Source organism: Bremia lactucae, linkage group LG1 (assembly GCF_004359215.1).
Source record: "Bremia lactucae strain SF5 linkage group LG1, whole genome shotgun sequence".
Lineage (NCBI taxonomy): Eukaryota > Oomycota > Peronosporomycetes > Peronosporales > Peronosporaceae > Bremia > Bremia lactucae.
Window position 1 is genome coordinate 3,096,593 of NC_090610.1, and position 18,185 is coordinate 3,114,777.

Genomic DNA, 18,185 nt, shown 5'->3' on the forward strand with positions numbered 1-18,185 from the left:
CGATGGGTGGCCAACTACATTCGCTCTTGCGAACAGTGTCAGCGCATTAAGCCTGCACCGTCCAACAGTGCGCCACTGAAGCCGCTACCGATTCCAACGGATTGTTGGAAGTCAGTAAGTCTGGACCATGTTTGGTATGCCGCCCGATCATAAGGGTCGGACGGGGCTCGTCGTCTTTGTAGACAGACTGAGCAAACTGGCACATTTAGCACCATGAAAAACATCGATCACAGGCAAGGAGGCAGCTCTCTTGTTCCTAAATCATGTTTACCGACTACACAGGATGCCCGAGTCCATAGTATCGGACCGGGATCCACGTATTACGTCTGGTTTGGGCGTCATGTCTTCGAGCTGCTAGGTAGCGAGCTCCACATGTCGACCGCATATCATCCCCCAGACCGATGGCCAAACCGAAAGTGCCAATCGGGTCGTGGCGGATGTCTTACGCACTATAGCGACTCCCAAAGCATGGAGCAAGCAATTCTTTTTTGTGGTGCTCGCTATAAATAACAGTGTCCCCGCCAGTACGGGTGAGACACCGTTTTATATTAACGGACTGCGCCATCCTCGGACGCCAGTCTCATTTGTTTGCAACCTTAGTCTTAGTGGGAAAGGACCCCTCACTATGCTCGGTGCGAAAGAGGGACATAGTTTCGTCAATATGACGATGACCCATGAGGGTATCATCTCAAAGACAGAAACTTGCCCTAGTGACCCTGCCAGTTTAGCAGTGGTCAATAAAACTACGCCTTATGACCGACCTCTTGGCGGTATCATAGGCGAGTTTGATGCTAAAAGCGTGAGCGAGGCTCAACGCTTTGTGGATGAGCAATTAGCCATCACACGAGAAGTCCGTGACGCGATGGCAAGCGCACAGGACAAGCTAAAAGAATATGCGCACCATAATGGTCGCAAATATAATGAACGCTTTAAATTGGATTAAAAGTTACTATTAAGTACTGCTCCCCTGCCTAAAAATGCAATTTCTGTACTACCTGGAGGTATTTACGAAGTTGTGCTACGTTTCATTGGGCCCTTTACGGTGGTAGAAGAGGTTGGATACCTATATTATAGGCTCACCTCTTCCCCTATATGAATACGCACCGCGTATTCTAGGTAGGTCGTCTGAAACGGTATGTAGACCCAAATCAGGTCACATACCCCCATCCGTCTATGGAGACCGATGGGGACGCCGACTGTAAGTAGAGCGTCGTTCGGTGAGGGAGACGGTGAAGGTGAAAAATTTTAAGCAGAATGACTCCTCCCACCACGAAAAGGACTTGGAGAGAGAGAGACATCTCGCGAGGAATGCGGACTCCTCAGCATTATCTTCTCCAGAAGGTCCAAGCGAGTCTTCAGGCGTTCATAACCCTGACGAGTCTTCGCACAGACGACCTGAAGGCCCGAGGTCAGTCGCAACGCTTGACCCTGAGATCCACAATACGTCGTTTTGCAGCGCTTAACGCCTGTGAGTGAACGGACGAAGGTAAGGCAGTCGCGAGTAGGTGGGCGAGATCGCACTTCCTATCGGGCGCCGCCTGCACAGATGGATGCGGGTTGGAAGTAACGCTTCTTGTTGGAAGGTTGCTTGCCCATCGTTCCGAGAGGCAAAGGTATCAGATCCTCGTCCAACGGAGAGGTTACCCGAAGTGTTTCGACTCTTGGGAACCGATCGACACCCTTCGTATTGACGTGCCCGGGTTGGTAACTGGCTACGAAAATGAGCACCAGCTGAGGCCTCTTCGCTAGTCTAAAATGAACTAGAAGAAGTAGCGTAGTGAGAAGAAACAGGGGTTATAGTACCGCCCATGACTTCTTTCACACGGAAGCCGGCGAAGTTAATTTATTGCGGTCGCTGTTTCATCGCATCGGAATGCGGATGAATGCGGCGCAGGAATTCCGCCTCGTATTGGTCGGGCGTTTCATTTGAACGCAACACGACCGGGATCAGGAAAATACGTCCAAGCGATTTCCCCTGAAACCTCCATGCATCAGAGCCGCCATAATAATTATTTGCGTAATTGTGACACCGACTGAACACGCTCGCGTGTCGTCGGCGGAGCTTTGCGCTCAGAATCCTCTATGTCAGAACCATTCTGAATAATGGTCTGAGCATGAGACGTTGTTGTTTTACCCAACGGAGAGCTAGCTGCGCCTTTACGGACAGCACTATCATTAAATGATCCCTGCGCTAGCGAGGGCTGTCGACGAGACAGCATTACAAAAGTGGTTGTCTTTATGTTTGGAGCAATGAGAGAAGTTTGGATGGGCAATAAAGCGCCATCATCCTTCCTCATTAGCTTGATGTCCTCATCACTACTATGAGATGATGGCAGCGGTGTCGACTCATTGCAGACAACAATGAGCGACCGTTCGAAATCCTTACTGCAAATGTAGGATGGATCCTTAAGCCTAGTCAACGCGAGCGCAACAGAATATGTCTGCGTTATTACAATTGTGGCACTGAGCGGCGGCGGCGTGCTACAGCGGCGCGTGCGCTTCGCGCGTGGCTGGGTGTCTTCGCGGACGACCGACCAGCATTGTCCCTTTTAGGTGGCATATTCGGCTCCGTGTAAGACACAGGTAGCAAGAGTGAACGAGAGATAAAAGCGGCGCGCGTAAAGCATCTCGCTATTCTCTGTCATCTTTAACGAGTATGCATAATGTAAATTCGCTCTTAAAAGAAGGGGTTATGTAACGGGCTAAAGTAGCCCTAATGTTACACAATTCCCGTTACGTACACTTTACGTACTTATGGGGATGGTCAATTACTTAAGTAATGTAACTGGACCTACCACTTCTGTGTGGTTTACATTGTGTCCGTCCCTTGTGTATGTGATGGGTAATTATAGTATATAAACTTGATAAGAGAGCATTCACATTAGCGGTGATAACGGCTAGCGTCATCCCTTACGCGAGATATCTAGAAGGATATGCTCGCAATACATATTAGTTTTATTTACAGAGATGATATTTTAGGATTGGTTAAAATAAGTATTTCTATTAATGCGATTGAATATAAATCAGTCTACAAACTACTTTCTACTTGGTAAGTGCGAACGAGGAGGCGGATTACCGCTCAGGTGACGACACGTATACCAGAGTACTTAGTACGTTGGGTGAGGCCGCTAAGGTGCCCACCACCGCACGCGAGATTAGACGGTCAAACGCATCCTCGCGGTGCTAGGTGTGCGTTTAAGTTTGAGCGTAGCCGCATTAAGACGTGCCCGCCTACAGGTTAGACGTCTGTTGAATGGTACGGGTATTACTAAGCCTATCTGGTATAGCTAGCCACTCCCAAAGCATACCGCTTTTGGGGTGCTAATTGCTGTGACCGGAATATCCTATTCGCACAGAAGGATCTGATAGATCAATCCATCAGATCCAAAGACGAAAGTATGGTTCTCTTAAACATACCATCTATGATTACGTCTTTTCTTGGTATTGGCCTTTGAGCCGGTACCGTTGCTGTATTCAATTCATTGAATGCATGTACAATCTGCCACCCTCCTGTTGCCTTTTGAACACAGAAGGTCGGAGAGCTATGTGGGGAGTTTGACTCCCACATGGCCGCTGTTAAGTGATCGGCCATTAAATGTCGATCGCTAATACTTTTTTACGGGCAGTGGCCAGAACGTAAATTAAAGATAGATATGACATAAATCGGGATGCTTCATACTACAGTATTTTGAACCTCGTATCGGGTCGATCTCGTGTCGAGCGCCTTTACCCTTAGGCAATTCGCATGGTTCCGAAAGAGGGAATATATCCACGAAAAAATTCAATCAAATCCCTATAAAAAAGATTTGTCTTCAACGACTCCCAGAATTTGAGACTAAATACGTTCCATCCGAGTCCTCACATGGAGGACTATATCGTCTATCGATGAGCTTCTAATAATTCGGAATCACTTGTCATCTGCGACAAGTACGCATATCTGCTTGAATTGATTTTACTACGCAGATCACGCAAGAGCCATTTTGGCTCCAGCGTTGGCAATTGAGTTATCTTCAATAGAAACTTCGGAGATCAAGTGTTTTAGCGCCTACACTTGATTGTTGTATACTACGACATTCAATGTCTCAAATTTTTCCTTGGAAACTTAGTCCAAAGATACCTGGGGAGTTATACCCATAAAACTTGGGAGCTTATTACCTCAAATTTATTTGACTTGTAACTTTATTTGTATATTTATTTGAGGAGTAACCTCTCCAACTGTATCTAGCTGCGGTTGCGTAACCACAACGAGGTTCTCTACGACCCACTCTCCAGTCGAACTAGGACTTTCGCGCTGTCTCTTATAGACAGGATCATCAGATTATCTTAGATATCGCTTTTGAAGCAAGCATTCTTGTGTCGGCGACTCAATTTATTTGACTGGTCGAACTTCAACCTTGCCTGTGCTTGTGCACAGCCGTCGGAATCGAACTCCACAGTTTGACGGGTTGTTACTCTGAGGTTTCGTGCAGTCGTGCTAACGACCATAGCACAAGTGACGGCATCACACTCACTTGTAGGACATCCCCACACTTGAAGACGCTCCAAGACGTTCATCAGACGGTCATCTGATGAACGCGACACAGACATCATCGCAGCTTGATGCTGCCAATTAATGCATGGTTCTTACTTTCTAAGCCATGGTATTCCAAAGATGACATTAAATTTGTCATCTAAATCCAGTACGATAAAATCATCGGCGTGCTATTTACCCTTACGCATATTGTATACCGACTACATGTTTCTTAACTGTTACAGATGCGCCTGTTGCTAGGCACACTGTCATCCTCGTTAGAGGTGTATCTCGTTCAACAAACTTGAGCTGGTGAGCTTGTAGCGACTGGCGTCGAATGAAATTACTCGACGCCCCGCAATTTATTTGCCACTATAATTTTCAATATGGTGAGGTTAACCTCATCACCTGGGGAAGTTTCGCACAATGTTTGTGGGTGAGGATCAACTTACGTCAAAAAGCCTACAAATTCTTATGACGTTGCTGGATCAGTAGGGCGCTTCGCACCTACTGACCCCGACCGTTTTACACGATCCACCTCGCCGTTAAAATTTCGCAACAGCGTCGAAGCCGCGTTCGCCGCTAGTTTCAGCGGGAGGTCGATCGTTTCGCTCAGTGATTTTAGGCACTGGGCGTGGGGCACTGCATTAATAGGCGTATTGCCCTGTCTTTTGACGGCGACAGTATCTTTGCAATCGTTCGTAACTAGTAGAGCGAGGTTTCTTGCTCTCGACATACGAGTGTTTCTGGGTTCTGGACCGTTGACCTCTTGCTATATCGGCGGACTATAAGCGCCAGAGTGGACGAAAGCCTGTTTATGACCGAAGTCCTTCTGTCCGCTATAGAGATCGCTTGGTCTTGCGTAAGCTCTAGACGGATCAGATGGGTTTTGTCGGGACCGTCCGCACGAGCCTTGATGAACGCAGTAACTTGTGTTTGTTCATCAATGACTAAATAACGCACACTGATAATAGTGACGATAAGGGTGTCTCAGAATATTTTACCCATACGACGTGCAGAGGAAGGTCTTCAAGTTGCTAGGATTTCTTAGCAATTTAAGGTCTATACTAAAGAGACTTAGTATAGGGAACATATTACTGTATTTGATATAAGAATCTTCTGCATACTCAACTTCTTAATGTCCTGACATACCATACTAATAAGTAGCTATGTATAGTGACTCCTTGCTTACCGCCCATCGCGCATGTAGCAACGGGTGAAACTAAAAGATTTTAATCAACCAATAATAGGTAATAATATTTAAATTATAAATTATAATACCGATACTATTATCTATAGTGAAAGTATTTTATATTTTATTTTTTCCCTCTCATAGGTAATAATATTTAAATAACGAGCTACCCACGGTCCAGCAAGGCATAAAATAACGCTGTGTTTATCCTTGTACCAAAGTATAGTTTTACGAATTTGTTTGTGCCATCGGTTGTTGCTTTCCTTTTATCTATTTATAAACCTAAAAATTTTAAGGCAGAAGCTGTCGCTATTAATAAGTATGAGTAAGCTTGCAAATATGTTGCTTAAAAATTACTGAAGCTGCACAGGATGAAGCTTGATGGTATCGTACTAACAGCTGACTATGAATGTCCAACTGGATACTAGTGTGCAGACGACGGGTGTGTTTCTCCAAATTGCTGGTGACCCGTAGCCTTCGAATGCGACATAGCATCTTTCTGCACAAAACACACTTTTTAGTTAAAATGCTCGAACAACAACACAACTTTACACACCTGTCCCACAAAACTACTTCTGCATACCAAACACATAATACTGAAACGACTCACATCAGTATACTCGTGCTTCTGATGAGCTTCCACTGCCACTTCGCTCGCCCGCTCAACCTACATTTTTCACCGACCTCAGTGGCCGAGTGGTTAAGCACTGGAACTGGGACCGGGAGGTAAGTGGATCGATACCCGCGGAGGGCGGTACGATGACACATCGCCGGAGATAGGCTAAAAAGCAGACGAGCAACCATCCAATGGATGGCCGCCCTGCCAACCCGCACCGAAGGTGTGTGATAGTTGGGTGGGAGGAGGCCCTGTAGCCGAAATTCCCCATAGTGTAATGAGGGGTGCGGGGTTCCAATAAGAGAACTTCGTCAAAATTGAATCTCTCAACCTACATTTTTCATCATGAGCAAGATTTCATGAAAAAAGCATATTTCTTCCTGACCTTTGAAAAATCATTAATTGCAAAAAGAGTCGCATCTTGACTTGCAGAAGCTGTAACACTAGCTGCCTCAACAACTAAGTCATAGTGAATTCCATCGTAGAGCAAAAATAGCCGCTGTGTAAAGCCTTGGTCTTCCCCGTAGCACAATCGCGTCATACTGGTGACGTCAAACACGACCATTTCCACCTTGTAATATGTCGATAATATTGATAGCTCGATTTCGCCGCCCCAAGATTTGTCGTCCATGATCCAACCACAGTATTCGTAAACAGGGCGTCCAAGAAACACCTCCGAATACTTGTTCGGGTCTGCTAGGATTGTCTCTTTGATCAGCTTCCGCATCATGGGTCCACTGATCATTTTATTTTTGCTTAGAGCATATGCAATCGAATGAAAAAGGCAACTATTGTCTGCTGGCATAACTCGCCGAAGAAAGACGGATTTTGACTTGACTTGCGTATCACCAGTCTGTGGGACCCCCTTCAGAAACAGCACCGAGCCCGTTCGTACGCCTAACGATGATAGACTACTTTCCTGCAAGGTCATGTTGTGTCAAATACTCTGTAGCCTAACGCATGATTTTATTTCTACGTACGCCCGGTCCCTCGATTGCTTTAGGAGGATACCCGGTCATAACTGTAGCATTAATTCGTTATTAAATAGGTTGTAGGAAGCCTTATGGATTATAAAAAAAGACACTTGCCATATTGATCTTGTGGTAAAATTGACGTTTTCTCATACAGATGCCCACGGAGGCCATCCAGCGTGGTGTCTTCCGGCAGACCGATGAGCTTTGTGGACGTACCATTAGCATATGTCACCTTAAAGTTCATTAGCAGTGTCCGTTTTATTAGTTATTGTTGTGCACACACATTGCACATCATTTTTAAAATGCTTAATTCCGATATACGGCTAGTTTTACTTAAGCCACGACGAGATTTTCGACGTAATTTTCGCTATCGGGGCGTCTTCGTCATCTGCTTTCTCAGCCAAATCGTCAATGACATTTTCCATCGAGCTAGGTGCACCCAAGTAACGCTCTTCGAAGGAGCCAATTCCGGGCACAATGTGACTGTCATTATTGAGTCTCGAGTCGAACGAAGCGGTCACTAATCGAGCATCACGAAAAGCCTAGCCATAAATGGAGTTAACGAATATTAACACGCAACTCATACCACAGATACTTTGGTCAACCTTGCAGAATCGATCTACAGCTTCAGGACAAGTTACAAGAGTCACAAGTGTGAGTTTGTCTTCCTCAGCCCCGTGATGCTTTAATAGCTACAAAATAGCATTACAATAATATTGTTTGCAGCGCTATAAGTAAGAGCATTAATGCGAAATACATGAATAATTTTGTCGACTTGGGAGATTAAAGCAAATTCTGGCATTAAAAGAAAAACTTCGTGTTGTTCCAATCCGTCCGGCAAAGTAGTCTTGGCAATCTTAATCATATCATATATGCATGTTAGCCAGAAAGACTTTAGACTGGTTAAACAAGCTCTAAAATTTACCCTTGTATTACCACCATTGGCAACCTCTTGCACCAAAATTTCGCCAAATTTGGCTTCAAAAGGCAGACAAGTTCGTAAAACTCGTGACAAACTATTAACGGAACAGCCAAAATTAAACTCAGATAAGGCAAAAACTGAAGAAGAAACCTTCGATTGTTAAACGTACCATATCTGAGCCTCTGGCTTCGCGGCAATGCTTATGCCACACACCTTCACATTATCTTCAAGTAAAACTCCATCGACTTTATACCCACGTGGTGTCGTTACAACAGCCTAAAATAGCAATTTAAAAAAAATTAAATGTTATGGCTAGTCGATAAACAACACCAAAAATTTCAATACGTTGTCGTCGCTTGGGAGCTCTGAGAGCGCAAGGTCCAATGTCGATCGCAGAACTGCGTTTGCATCATGCGTAAACTTGGCACCTGTTCATAGCAAAATTATAATTCTACAAGAACATTGTTACTTAACTTGGCAATACACGAACCTGCGTTTGCATAGTCACGGATCCTCGTCATGCCGAGCTTAATTAATTCGCTTTCTAGATCCAGCACAACCACGTTTTCATGCTAACCTCACAGCATTAGTCAGTTGACAGTCTTTCACAGACAGAAAGCTATTACCTGAGCTTTCCAAAGCTCACGACGAACTCCTCGCCCCAATGCCTCACTGCAGATCAGCGATACGATGATCATTTATTGAGATCTGACTCCTTTAAGCTAAAGCTGCATACCCACTAGTATAGACGCGCTGCTCTGCATGCGTTTGCTTTGGCGATAAAAATAGAGGCGTACTCACGAGTGCTACCGCGCCAAGCTTCGCATACTTTCGTCCAGCTCGTAGAAACATTGTTGTAGAATAAAACGAATAATTGTAATTGGAGTAATGACGATAAAAAAACGTGTCATGATTGATCATAATGCAGAATGTAGCCACGGTGCACGAAAGGTAGTGCTTGGTATTTCGGCGACCTCAACAGACTAACATCTAATTACATCAAGAATGAGCGAGAAAGTTGAGCTGAAACGTGACAAATGGATAAAGCCGGCGAAAAGATTTAGACAATGAGCTTTGCTATTGGCGAACCATGAAGTCCCAACAGTGCATAGCGTTATAGCAGAAAGAGTGCAGCGTATGCGAGCTGCCGTTGATTCAAGCACTTTGCCAAGTTGCTGGAAGTGAAAAGTTAGAGCGTGCCAAGTCTGGCAATTGTGAACAATGCTTGAAAGAGACGGACATCATGCTGGTTTAGAGGAGCAGTACAAAATCACTGATTTTCCCGACAAGCGGCAATATTTGAGAAGCTTGTGATACAAATGTGAAGGATAATCTGATCAGATTCGCGGATTGTGCGGCCTTTGTTGATTTTGTTGATTTTGGTTGCAGCGTTAGTGATACGAAGAAGAAAATAATCGTCAAGTTCCTGCGCTTGTATATATTCCAATGTACAATGGTAGGAGACTAACATTAAGCTTTTTCAATATTAACACTAACCAAAAGCTTGGCCGACGCAAAAGGGTATCGATTTACGTCGGCGCGGTTTTCTAGAGCTTGCAACCTGGATTAGTAAAAATGTGAGAAAAGATAAGAATTTGTCTTGAATCTGGAAACAATAGGGAAATACGAAATATGAAAGTCGAGGGTCAGACATTGTAAAGCTAAGATATTAATTAAGCCTTGCTTTGCAGCAAGCATTATAAATAGTATTTAAACTCCATTGCACAGCTATTGACAAAAGTTTTTCGTCGTCAGAAGGCAAGATATTGGACGAAGTCAACTGTAAAAGCTTGAAACACGGCGTTTCGAGCATAGTATCATCTTAAGTGACGACGTATAAAACGAAGGGGCTAAATGAGCGTTTTTTAAAGAATAAAAATGCACAAATTGATAAACATATGATGAGCCGGCTCAGAATAAATGCTATCGATAGCCTTAATTTTACGTTCCCAAATACGTGTGTAAAATATAGGGTAGCTTTAGGAAATAAAGGAACCAAAAATCTAATCATACCGTATGATCCTAGTTTTAAGAAATAAAGTGACGATACAGCACAAAGTGAGCACTCAAGTAGTGTCTATGACCGACAAAAGTAGAAATGCCCTCTCAAGCCATTCACAGCGCAACTCCTTTTCGAGCAGGGTTGCCATCTGGTAATAGTGTCAAATACCAGTCGTATCCCTTTTGATGAAGTGTTGGAATAGATGCAAGAGCAATTAGCCTTGCCACACTGTCCCCGACTGTAAACGATAAACTGCTGAAATGGCAATGACCAGAAATTCTTATAGATTATCTTGGAATGGGTTACATCATATGTAGATAATATCATTTCATCAAGTCTGGAAGGTGATGTGCTATATTGGATGGCAGCCGGAACCAACTTGATCCAATGATTGACGGCTACATTTCCTTTACTGGATCTTTGCTTTTCTGCCCATGGGCTGAACGCCGAGGAAAAAGGTTGAAAAATAGAAGAAGACTAATGCACACAACATGCGGTAGATAAAACCATGAGCCCCAGATGGCAATACATCGACGCACGTCTAGAATCTCAAATGCTATGCCCGCATACTGCATCGCCACCCACGTGAAAATTACGCCCATACTGTCGTACAAGAAAGCCAGTGGGTGGGAATTACCACGGAAGTATGAAAGAAAGATGTCATGCGGATGAGCTGAACGATCTTCATCATAGTGAAAGTATGATCGGAGGCGACGACGAAGGTCTGTGAAGTTAACAGAAATAGTACATAGGTATGAGTATGATAAAATTCGACATTGTAATGGGTTACGTACGCTTTCCGACTTCAATGTAGATACCACCTAACAAAAAAAAGAGGTAGTAACCTGGTGACAATCCCTGTATTTCCGACACGCAATATCAGATTACCATAGTAATACATTATGCGGCGTATTGTGGCTGTACGTACATGCCACAGAGCGCTTACAAAAAACGATGCCATCGTTGAGAGAAGACCGGATCTTCCTGACTTTGATAGCCCGACGCGTTGATATATGTCTAAGAATTGCACTTGTTAGATAAACTTTAAATAAATTGCGATCTTTTTCAACGTACAGGTATTGATCCACCGGGCCACGCCAATATTCCAATTATTAATTGCGACACGAAAATTTGTCGGAATTTCTACGCACATAATATCGTTGTTCCTGATGCCATTCCTATGGGATCAGATATATTTTAAATTGGTGATTTCTACTATTGTAAAAACACGGCAATACATCGACGCACCATTTACCCGTTGCCTGCACGTAACCAACACCAGCAGTAGCACTCGCTGCCTCGGCCAGCGACCATGCAAGATACTATTAATGACGCGTTATTAGTATCAATTCAACAGCAATCACTTTTATCTGCACGTACATAACGAAATCGAAACAATACCACACGAAAGCACATGAGAAGGCAGCGCACAGCCCACGGAGATTTTGGATTGAAGTCAGAAGAATCGATTTGTTCAACTGGAAATTGGAGCGAAGCAAGAAAACCAGCCGCTGAAACCTACAAAACATACCACAGATTACACAATCAATAATATTGTCAATACCAAAGCAAGCACGCACCCCAATAACGAACAAGTTGCGGAGGTGAACAGATAATGGAGCAACACGAATTTCTTTCATCCAGCAAATATAATCTTTGTACTCAAAGGTCGGGCCAGCCAAGTAGGTTGGGAAAAAGAAAATGAAACCTTAAAGGCATCAATTGTTATTTTGTGTAATCAATACCAGTTGCAACGAAAATGGAGTACCAAAATATGGGATCAGCGCCGGAATTTCTTGCAGCTCGTTTTTTAGCATTGTGGGAGTCTTTTTTTCCTTGGAAAGACCACCGTCGCTGTAGTTGATTGCAATACTACTGAGCTTGAGCGTTAGAACCATTTGCGCCGAGTCCCACACAATGTCTGGGCTGTGGAACTCTCGGTAATAATGACTTACAAACAAAGCCATTTAGGAAAAGATTGCCTTAATCACAACTAGAACCGCACCACTTACATTCCCACGAGATACGCCAACAAAAGAAACAGCACCATGCGTCCTACAAGTTCCCTGAATTCCAAATTAAAATTGTATCCTTTTGCTCGGAAACGTATTTATGACTAAAATACCTTGGGGCCACCATCATAAGCAGATAAACTGTCAAGGCCGTGCCTATAGTATGTAGCACGGCCGCATCAAACACAAAGACACCAGCGAATAGTCCCAACACCACGTTGAATAAGTGACCTAGAGCACGAAATATAAAGTCGATAAGTAATGATTGCGCGCTTTCAACAAGATTTGGAGCCATTTAGTACGGGATGTCTCGCAGCGCATGAGGTGGATAATTGGCGCTACAAATATACAGCCTGCAAGTACTACCATCAAGCGGAAACCACTAACAGGAAAGTTTCCGCTCAAGGCGATAGCATCTATTGGGCCGCGCAGAATATCCATGCTTTGCTGATACACGAATGATTAAATCGACACGCAGGGCCCATACGTTCGTAGCAATGGGCTACATTTCGACCATTGGTTAAAAAGCTGCGTCGACATCACATTGACTTCCAAAAGTCGTTATATCTTACGAAAACCTTACAGTTGAGCTGACACTTCTAGTTCCTTTCGTGTGCTCCCGCAATTTCTCACCTTGCAACTTCTTCTCGAATCAAGTACATGGAAAGCTTGACGTATCCGGTGCGGACAGTGTAAGCGCTTTTATGCTATTTTTTGCCTTACGAATGTTATGAATTCATTCAAGTGCATCTGCCCGTTTTGGTTCAAGTCAGCGTTTGCCATCTCGTCAGATGACTCCTTGGACGCGACTTCGTAACCCAATGCCAGCAGAACATGACCAAGCTCTCGCTTCTTAATTTTTGAACTTTTTTATAAGTCGAAGCAATCAGATGCATGCGGAAGGAGAGATCTAGATACATGTGATTGCCTTATATAACCGACGATTTTCACCTCGCTCATCACATTTACGCCACTATTGGCTGCAGATTCATGTTTTGTAAAATCTTCATCTTGCGTATCTTTTAAAAAAATGCTTTGACCGTTTGCAACTAAAACAGCCACATCCAGACCACAAGAAGTGAACTGTCAAGACTATACTCCTTTTCTTCTAAAACCTTTTTATTGAAGGTACATTTACTTTGATTAACAACAATAAAAAGATTTAAGATTAGAATCATATTCAACCTGCAAGAAAGCATTAGAAGATGCTGGCATTAAAGTTTCCGAAGTTGATGAAAAAATCCTGACCTGAATGCCCAGCGTTTCTGAAAAAATATTCTGAGGCCAGAAAATAAGGAGCTGGATTTAATCCTCTTTGATTAGCCGACCTGATCCCTAATATTGCTACTAGCTGCTAAATTGTTCTAAATTACACGCTAAAGCTCTGTGTTGATCGTCGGACGTTACGACTCTTCCAGCTCGATTTGTGCGTAGAGCTTATAATACAGTACGATTGAAATCCCTAAATTACTCATAAAAGGATTTACAAATTGCGAGTAACTGCGAAATGTGTTGAATTGAATAAATTGTTAAATCTCGCTTCTTAATCGATTCAAACGTTTGACTTTGGAATCGCTTTTGGGATATTGCTTTGTCGGCTGACGATATTCAACAGCCCGTTTGCGAACTAATTATTTTTAACTTTCGACGAAGTACTCTGTTCTTCGCTTGACGATCACGCCAGAGCTCGTGTCCGTCTCATTATCGACGGAGTGGCGTCGATGCTGAAGTTAATACGGGAAAATTGACAAGTGAAATTATGCTTTAATATTATATTTTTAATATAAAATTTAAATAGAGTTTGATCCATTGAATTTTTTTTTGTTTGATTATTTTATTTAGTGTATCAGATAAACTTGTATTTTTTATATTTTTTGAGTGTACTAATACCAATGTTTCGGTCGTCGTCGTACTCAAACTTGTCGCATTTTTCATTCGGTTCACGATTGACTTGCTTCCACGCTTCCTCTTGATTGTCACTTGTTTAACGCGAAAGAACATTACAAATCCCGGACTTCCACAACGCCACACAATTTATCTTCGTTAGATGCTAAGGACGCCAAATTAGATCAAAATCGTAAGCCGCTTTTAAAGCGTTTTTCCTGACACTTAAGAGTGAAATACCATTTTTTCCCTAGCGACACTAAACGTAGACTTGGAGCTTGGGAAATCATCGATGCCACCCATTATACTTCGTCTGTAATCACATTAACTAAAGAGATCTCACTTGGATGTACACCTTCATAAAACAAGTAAGAATTACACTTTTGTGTGCTTTGCTTTAAATCTCCTTGAGTTATCAATACACATGGAGTCTTTTCATGAAAGAATAGTTCGATTTTTAAGACCTTAATCCGCAAATTGCAAGTAAAACTTGCAATATATCTTCTTGAATGCAAGCTTTCAATCAAACGGCCTGGTCAATAGAAATAATGACGACAGCATACAGCGAGACTTCGGATATGAGGGCACGGCATCCATTGGTGCAACAGAATTGATACAAAAAGCCTCGAAATTCATGTCGGTACTCAAACACAAATCAAGAGCGAATTGCTCGAATAATAATATACAATATTAGATGGACTACGACGGAAGCAAAAGGAGTTGCAATTCAAAGGATAAGCCGGACAACGACGATTGAGTCTTTAAGCAACTCTTTTGCCGCAAGTATTCGAGATCCAGCACTTCCCCAAACTCGGCGAAGGCAAAGGACCAGACACTATCTAATACGCCGTGTCCGCTTTTATGAGTAGCTGGATTTATTTATCAGGTAGTACACGAACTGGACCTGTGTATAATAATCGCAAGTCAAGGTCCCTTTCGTCGCTTGTGTAATCAAAAATCAACCCCGTGAAAAGTGATCAAGTGAATTGATATAGCTTAACGGCATTTTTGCTGAACTTATCCAATTGCGTAGAATATGCGTTAATGCAGTCTATCTCCCAACAGCCTTACCAGGGAAGGACATCCCCCTTTTCAAAATGAAACATCTTGGCCGAATCCTCAAGTTTTGCACCAGCGATGATCTTGGCCATTCCCTTGACACTGTCCGCAGGAGACACACTTCCGCTAAATTGAACCATTTCCGTGTTCACGTAACCTGGATGCAGTAGCAAGCAGCAGATCTTTTCCTTTCCAAGATCCACGGCAAGACTCTTTGTTATCATATTAAGAGCGGTTTTCGACGCACGGTAGCCATAGTACCCCCCAGAATTGTTATCCATAATGCTGCCCATCCTGGACGTCACTTGCGCCACTTTAGCCAAGCCTTGATCTTTCACAGCAAGTTGGAGATTTGGTAGCATTGCCCTTGTCATCAGGAACGGACCCACGGCATTGACTTCGTATTGGCGAAGTAAATCCGCTTTGGTGGTCGACTGCAAGTTGTGCTCAGTCATGATACCGGCATTATTTATGAGCAGATGAATGGGGACATTTTCGAGGGCCTTACTGGCTGCATTAATTGAATCTTCACTGCTGGTGTCTAAAGTTATTAGCATCCATAGCTCTAATTGTTTTAGCTTTTAAAATAAAAGAGAGATTATGGTTCAACGGTATAAGAACAAATTCTGTGTCAGACGTACCTCCGCGGCGTTAGTGACGTCGCGAGCACAACCAATGACATTCCATCCCTCTTTCTTGTAGTACTTGGCGAATGCGAGGCCAATGCCGCGGTTGCTGCCGGTGATAAGGACAGTCTTGGTCGCCATATTTCGTAATCGCAAAAATGAATCAGCATAAACAAGAAGAAAGATTTTAGATCTCCCATTATTTTTGTAAAATAATAAATCTGACTTGTGTATGAAACAATGATGAGGACGTTCTATTCTCTTCAGATCGCAATAAATAGAAAATTTATTCAAACCAATCATAAATGTCAGCTAAACACCATTAAGCTTTGTGGCCGTATACTAAATTATTAGTAAAGCGTTAAAACCCATCGCATGCTTTCATCGGACTTTTAAATTGAGTCCTGGCATCTTCCAATGTTACGTTGTGAACAATGGGTGTGTGGACGTTGACCATATAGAAATCAGACGTCCGCTCTTTACAATGTGAACCGGACAACGAGAATGCATAGTGAATAAGTATCCATCATCGCAATGGCCTCCTATCAACGGCCCAAGAGCGTCGCTTCTAGAGCGCGCAATTGTAGACGCTTATAATTATTATTGCGTCTATAGTTCATGGAAGAATCAGGGGACATCGCTTGGGAGTATTTCCCCAATCCCGGTCGTGTTGCGTTCAAATATAACGCCCGACCTATATGAGGCGGAATTTACGCGCCGCATTCATCCGCATTCCGATGCGATGAAACAGCGGCTGCAGATAATTAATTTAGCCCACTTGCGTGTGAGAGAAATCATGGGTAGTACTGTACCCCCTGTTTCTTCTCACAACGCTACTTCTGCTAGTCCATTTGAGACTAGCGAAGAGGCCTCAGCTGGTGCTCCTTTTCATAGGCAGCCACCAGTCGCGCACATCAATACATAGGACACCGATCGGTCAAAGAATAGAAATGATGCGGACAACCAGCCAATAGGAGGACGATCGAACAACACTTCCCTCAAAAAGCACTCGGCGAACAACATGCAAACAACAAAGCGTTCAATCCACCCCCATCATCTGCGCTGGCAGCACACGACAGGAATAAGAGCACGACAATAGAGGCGCAACTGCTTACCCGAGACATTCATCAAGGGTCAAACGCAGAAGAACGACGTAAAGCTCCGACGACAACACGTGAATGTGACCTCGGATCCAAGTCAATCGAGCGAACGTCGCCAGGTGACCAACGCATAAAAACTAGCCCCACCTTTTTGAAAGGATAAATCGAGACATCAAATTAACACTTAAGGTCCCTAACTATATATCATCGAAAAGGTAGAAGGAGTCGGTCGGCTGGTAGATTTTCGCCCTCTTCGTTCCCTACACCCGAACGAGGCTCGACTCACAGTCGGCGTCACCATCGGTCTCCTTTGAGGATGGGGGTATGTGACCTCATTTGGGTCTACATACCGTTTCAGACGAACCACGGAAAATACGCGGTGCGTATTCATATACGGGGGAAGGGTGAGCCTATCATTTAGGTCTCCAACCTCTTCTACCACCGTAAAGGGCCCAATGAGACGCGGCAACAACTTCGTAGTACCTCCAGGTAGTACAGAAATTGCATTTTTAGGTAGGGTAGCAGTACTTAATAGTACTTTTTCACCCACTCTAAAGCGTTCATTATTTTTGCGACCATTTCGGTCCGCATATTTTTTTTGCTTGTCCTGTGCGCTTGCCATTGCGTTACGGACTTTACGTGTGATGGCTAATCGCTTATTCACAAAGCGTTGAGCCTCGCTCACGCTTTAAGCATCAAACTCGCCTATGATACCGCCGAGAGGTCGGTCATAAGGCGTAATTTTATTGACCACTGCTAAACTGGCAGGGTCACTAGGGCAAGATTCAGTCGTTGAGATGATACCCTCATGGGTCATCATCATATTGACGAAACTATATCCCCTTTTCGCACCGAGCATAGTAAGGGGCTCTCCCCCACTAAGACTCGGGCTGCGCACAAACGAGACTGGCGTCCGAGGATGGCGCAGTCCGTTAATATAAAACGGTGTCTCACCCGTACTGGCGTGGACACTGTTATTTATAGCGAACTCCACAAAGGGCAATTGCTTGCTCCACTCTTTGGGAGTTGCTATAGTGCGTAAGACATCCGCCACGACCCGATTGGCACGTTCTGTTTGGCCATCGGTCTGGGGATGATCTGCGGTCGACATGTGGAGCTTGCTACCTAGCAGCTCGAACACATGTCGCCAAAAACCAGACGTAAAACGTGGATCCCGGTCCGATACTATGGACTCGGGCATCCCGTGTAGTCGGTAAACATGATCCAGGAACAAGAGAGCTGCCTCCTTGCCTGTGATCGATGTCTTACATGGTGCTAAATGCACCAT

At 43.8% G+C, this 18,185-nt stretch overlaps 3 protein-coding genes across 3 annotated transcripts; all 3 read right to left on the reverse strand.

Annotated features, from left to right (window-relative positions):
- Positions 1-5,857: 5,857 nt before the first annotated feature.
- CCR75_007674 (uncharacterized protein) lies at positions 5,858-9,066 on the reverse strand (the record flags this gene model as incomplete). The annotated part of the gene is made up of 12 exons (XM_067965732.1): positions 5,858-6,201; positions 6,259-6,369; positions 6,704-7,237; positions 7,299-7,834; positions 7,868-7,984; positions 8,050-8,148; positions 8,218-8,308; positions 8,384-8,490; positions 8,560-8,642; positions 8,705-8,786; positions 8,841-8,886; positions 8,951-9,066. The coding sequence occupies 9 exons, from the start codon at positions 9,064-9,066 to the stop codon at positions 7,622-7,624; spliced, it is 954 nt and encodes a 317-aa protein (XP_067823086.1). The 3' UTR covers positions 5,858-6,201; positions 6,259-6,369; positions 6,704-7,237; positions 7,299-7,621.
- A 1,548-nt stretch (positions 9,067-10,614) lies between these two features.
- Positions 10,615-12,523, reverse strand: CCR75_007675 (uncharacterized protein; the record flags this gene model as incomplete). The annotated part of the gene is made up of 8 exons (XM_067965733.1): positions 10,615-10,940; positions 11,011-11,037; positions 11,291-11,394; positions 11,465-11,538; positions 11,597-11,734; positions 11,962-12,166; positions 12,229-12,282; positions 12,342-12,523. 8 exons carry the CDS (start codon positions 12,521-12,523, stop codon positions 10,615-10,617), a joined length of 1,110 nt encoding a protein of 369 aa, XP_067823085.1.
- A 2,123-nt stretch (positions 12,524-14,646) lies between these two features.
- On the reverse strand, positions 14,647-15,958 carry CCR75_007676 (uncharacterized protein). The gene is made up of 2 exons (XM_067965734.1): positions 15,813-15,958; positions 14,647-15,749 (listed from the first exon to the last, which is right to left on the reverse strand). The coding sequence occupies exons 1-2, from the start codon at positions 15,936-15,938 to the stop codon at positions 15,180-15,182; spliced, it is 696 nt and encodes a 231-aa protein (XP_067823087.1). The 5' UTR covers positions 15,939-15,958; the 3' UTR covers positions 14,647-15,179.
- Positions 15,959-18,185: the final 2,227 nt, after the last annotated feature.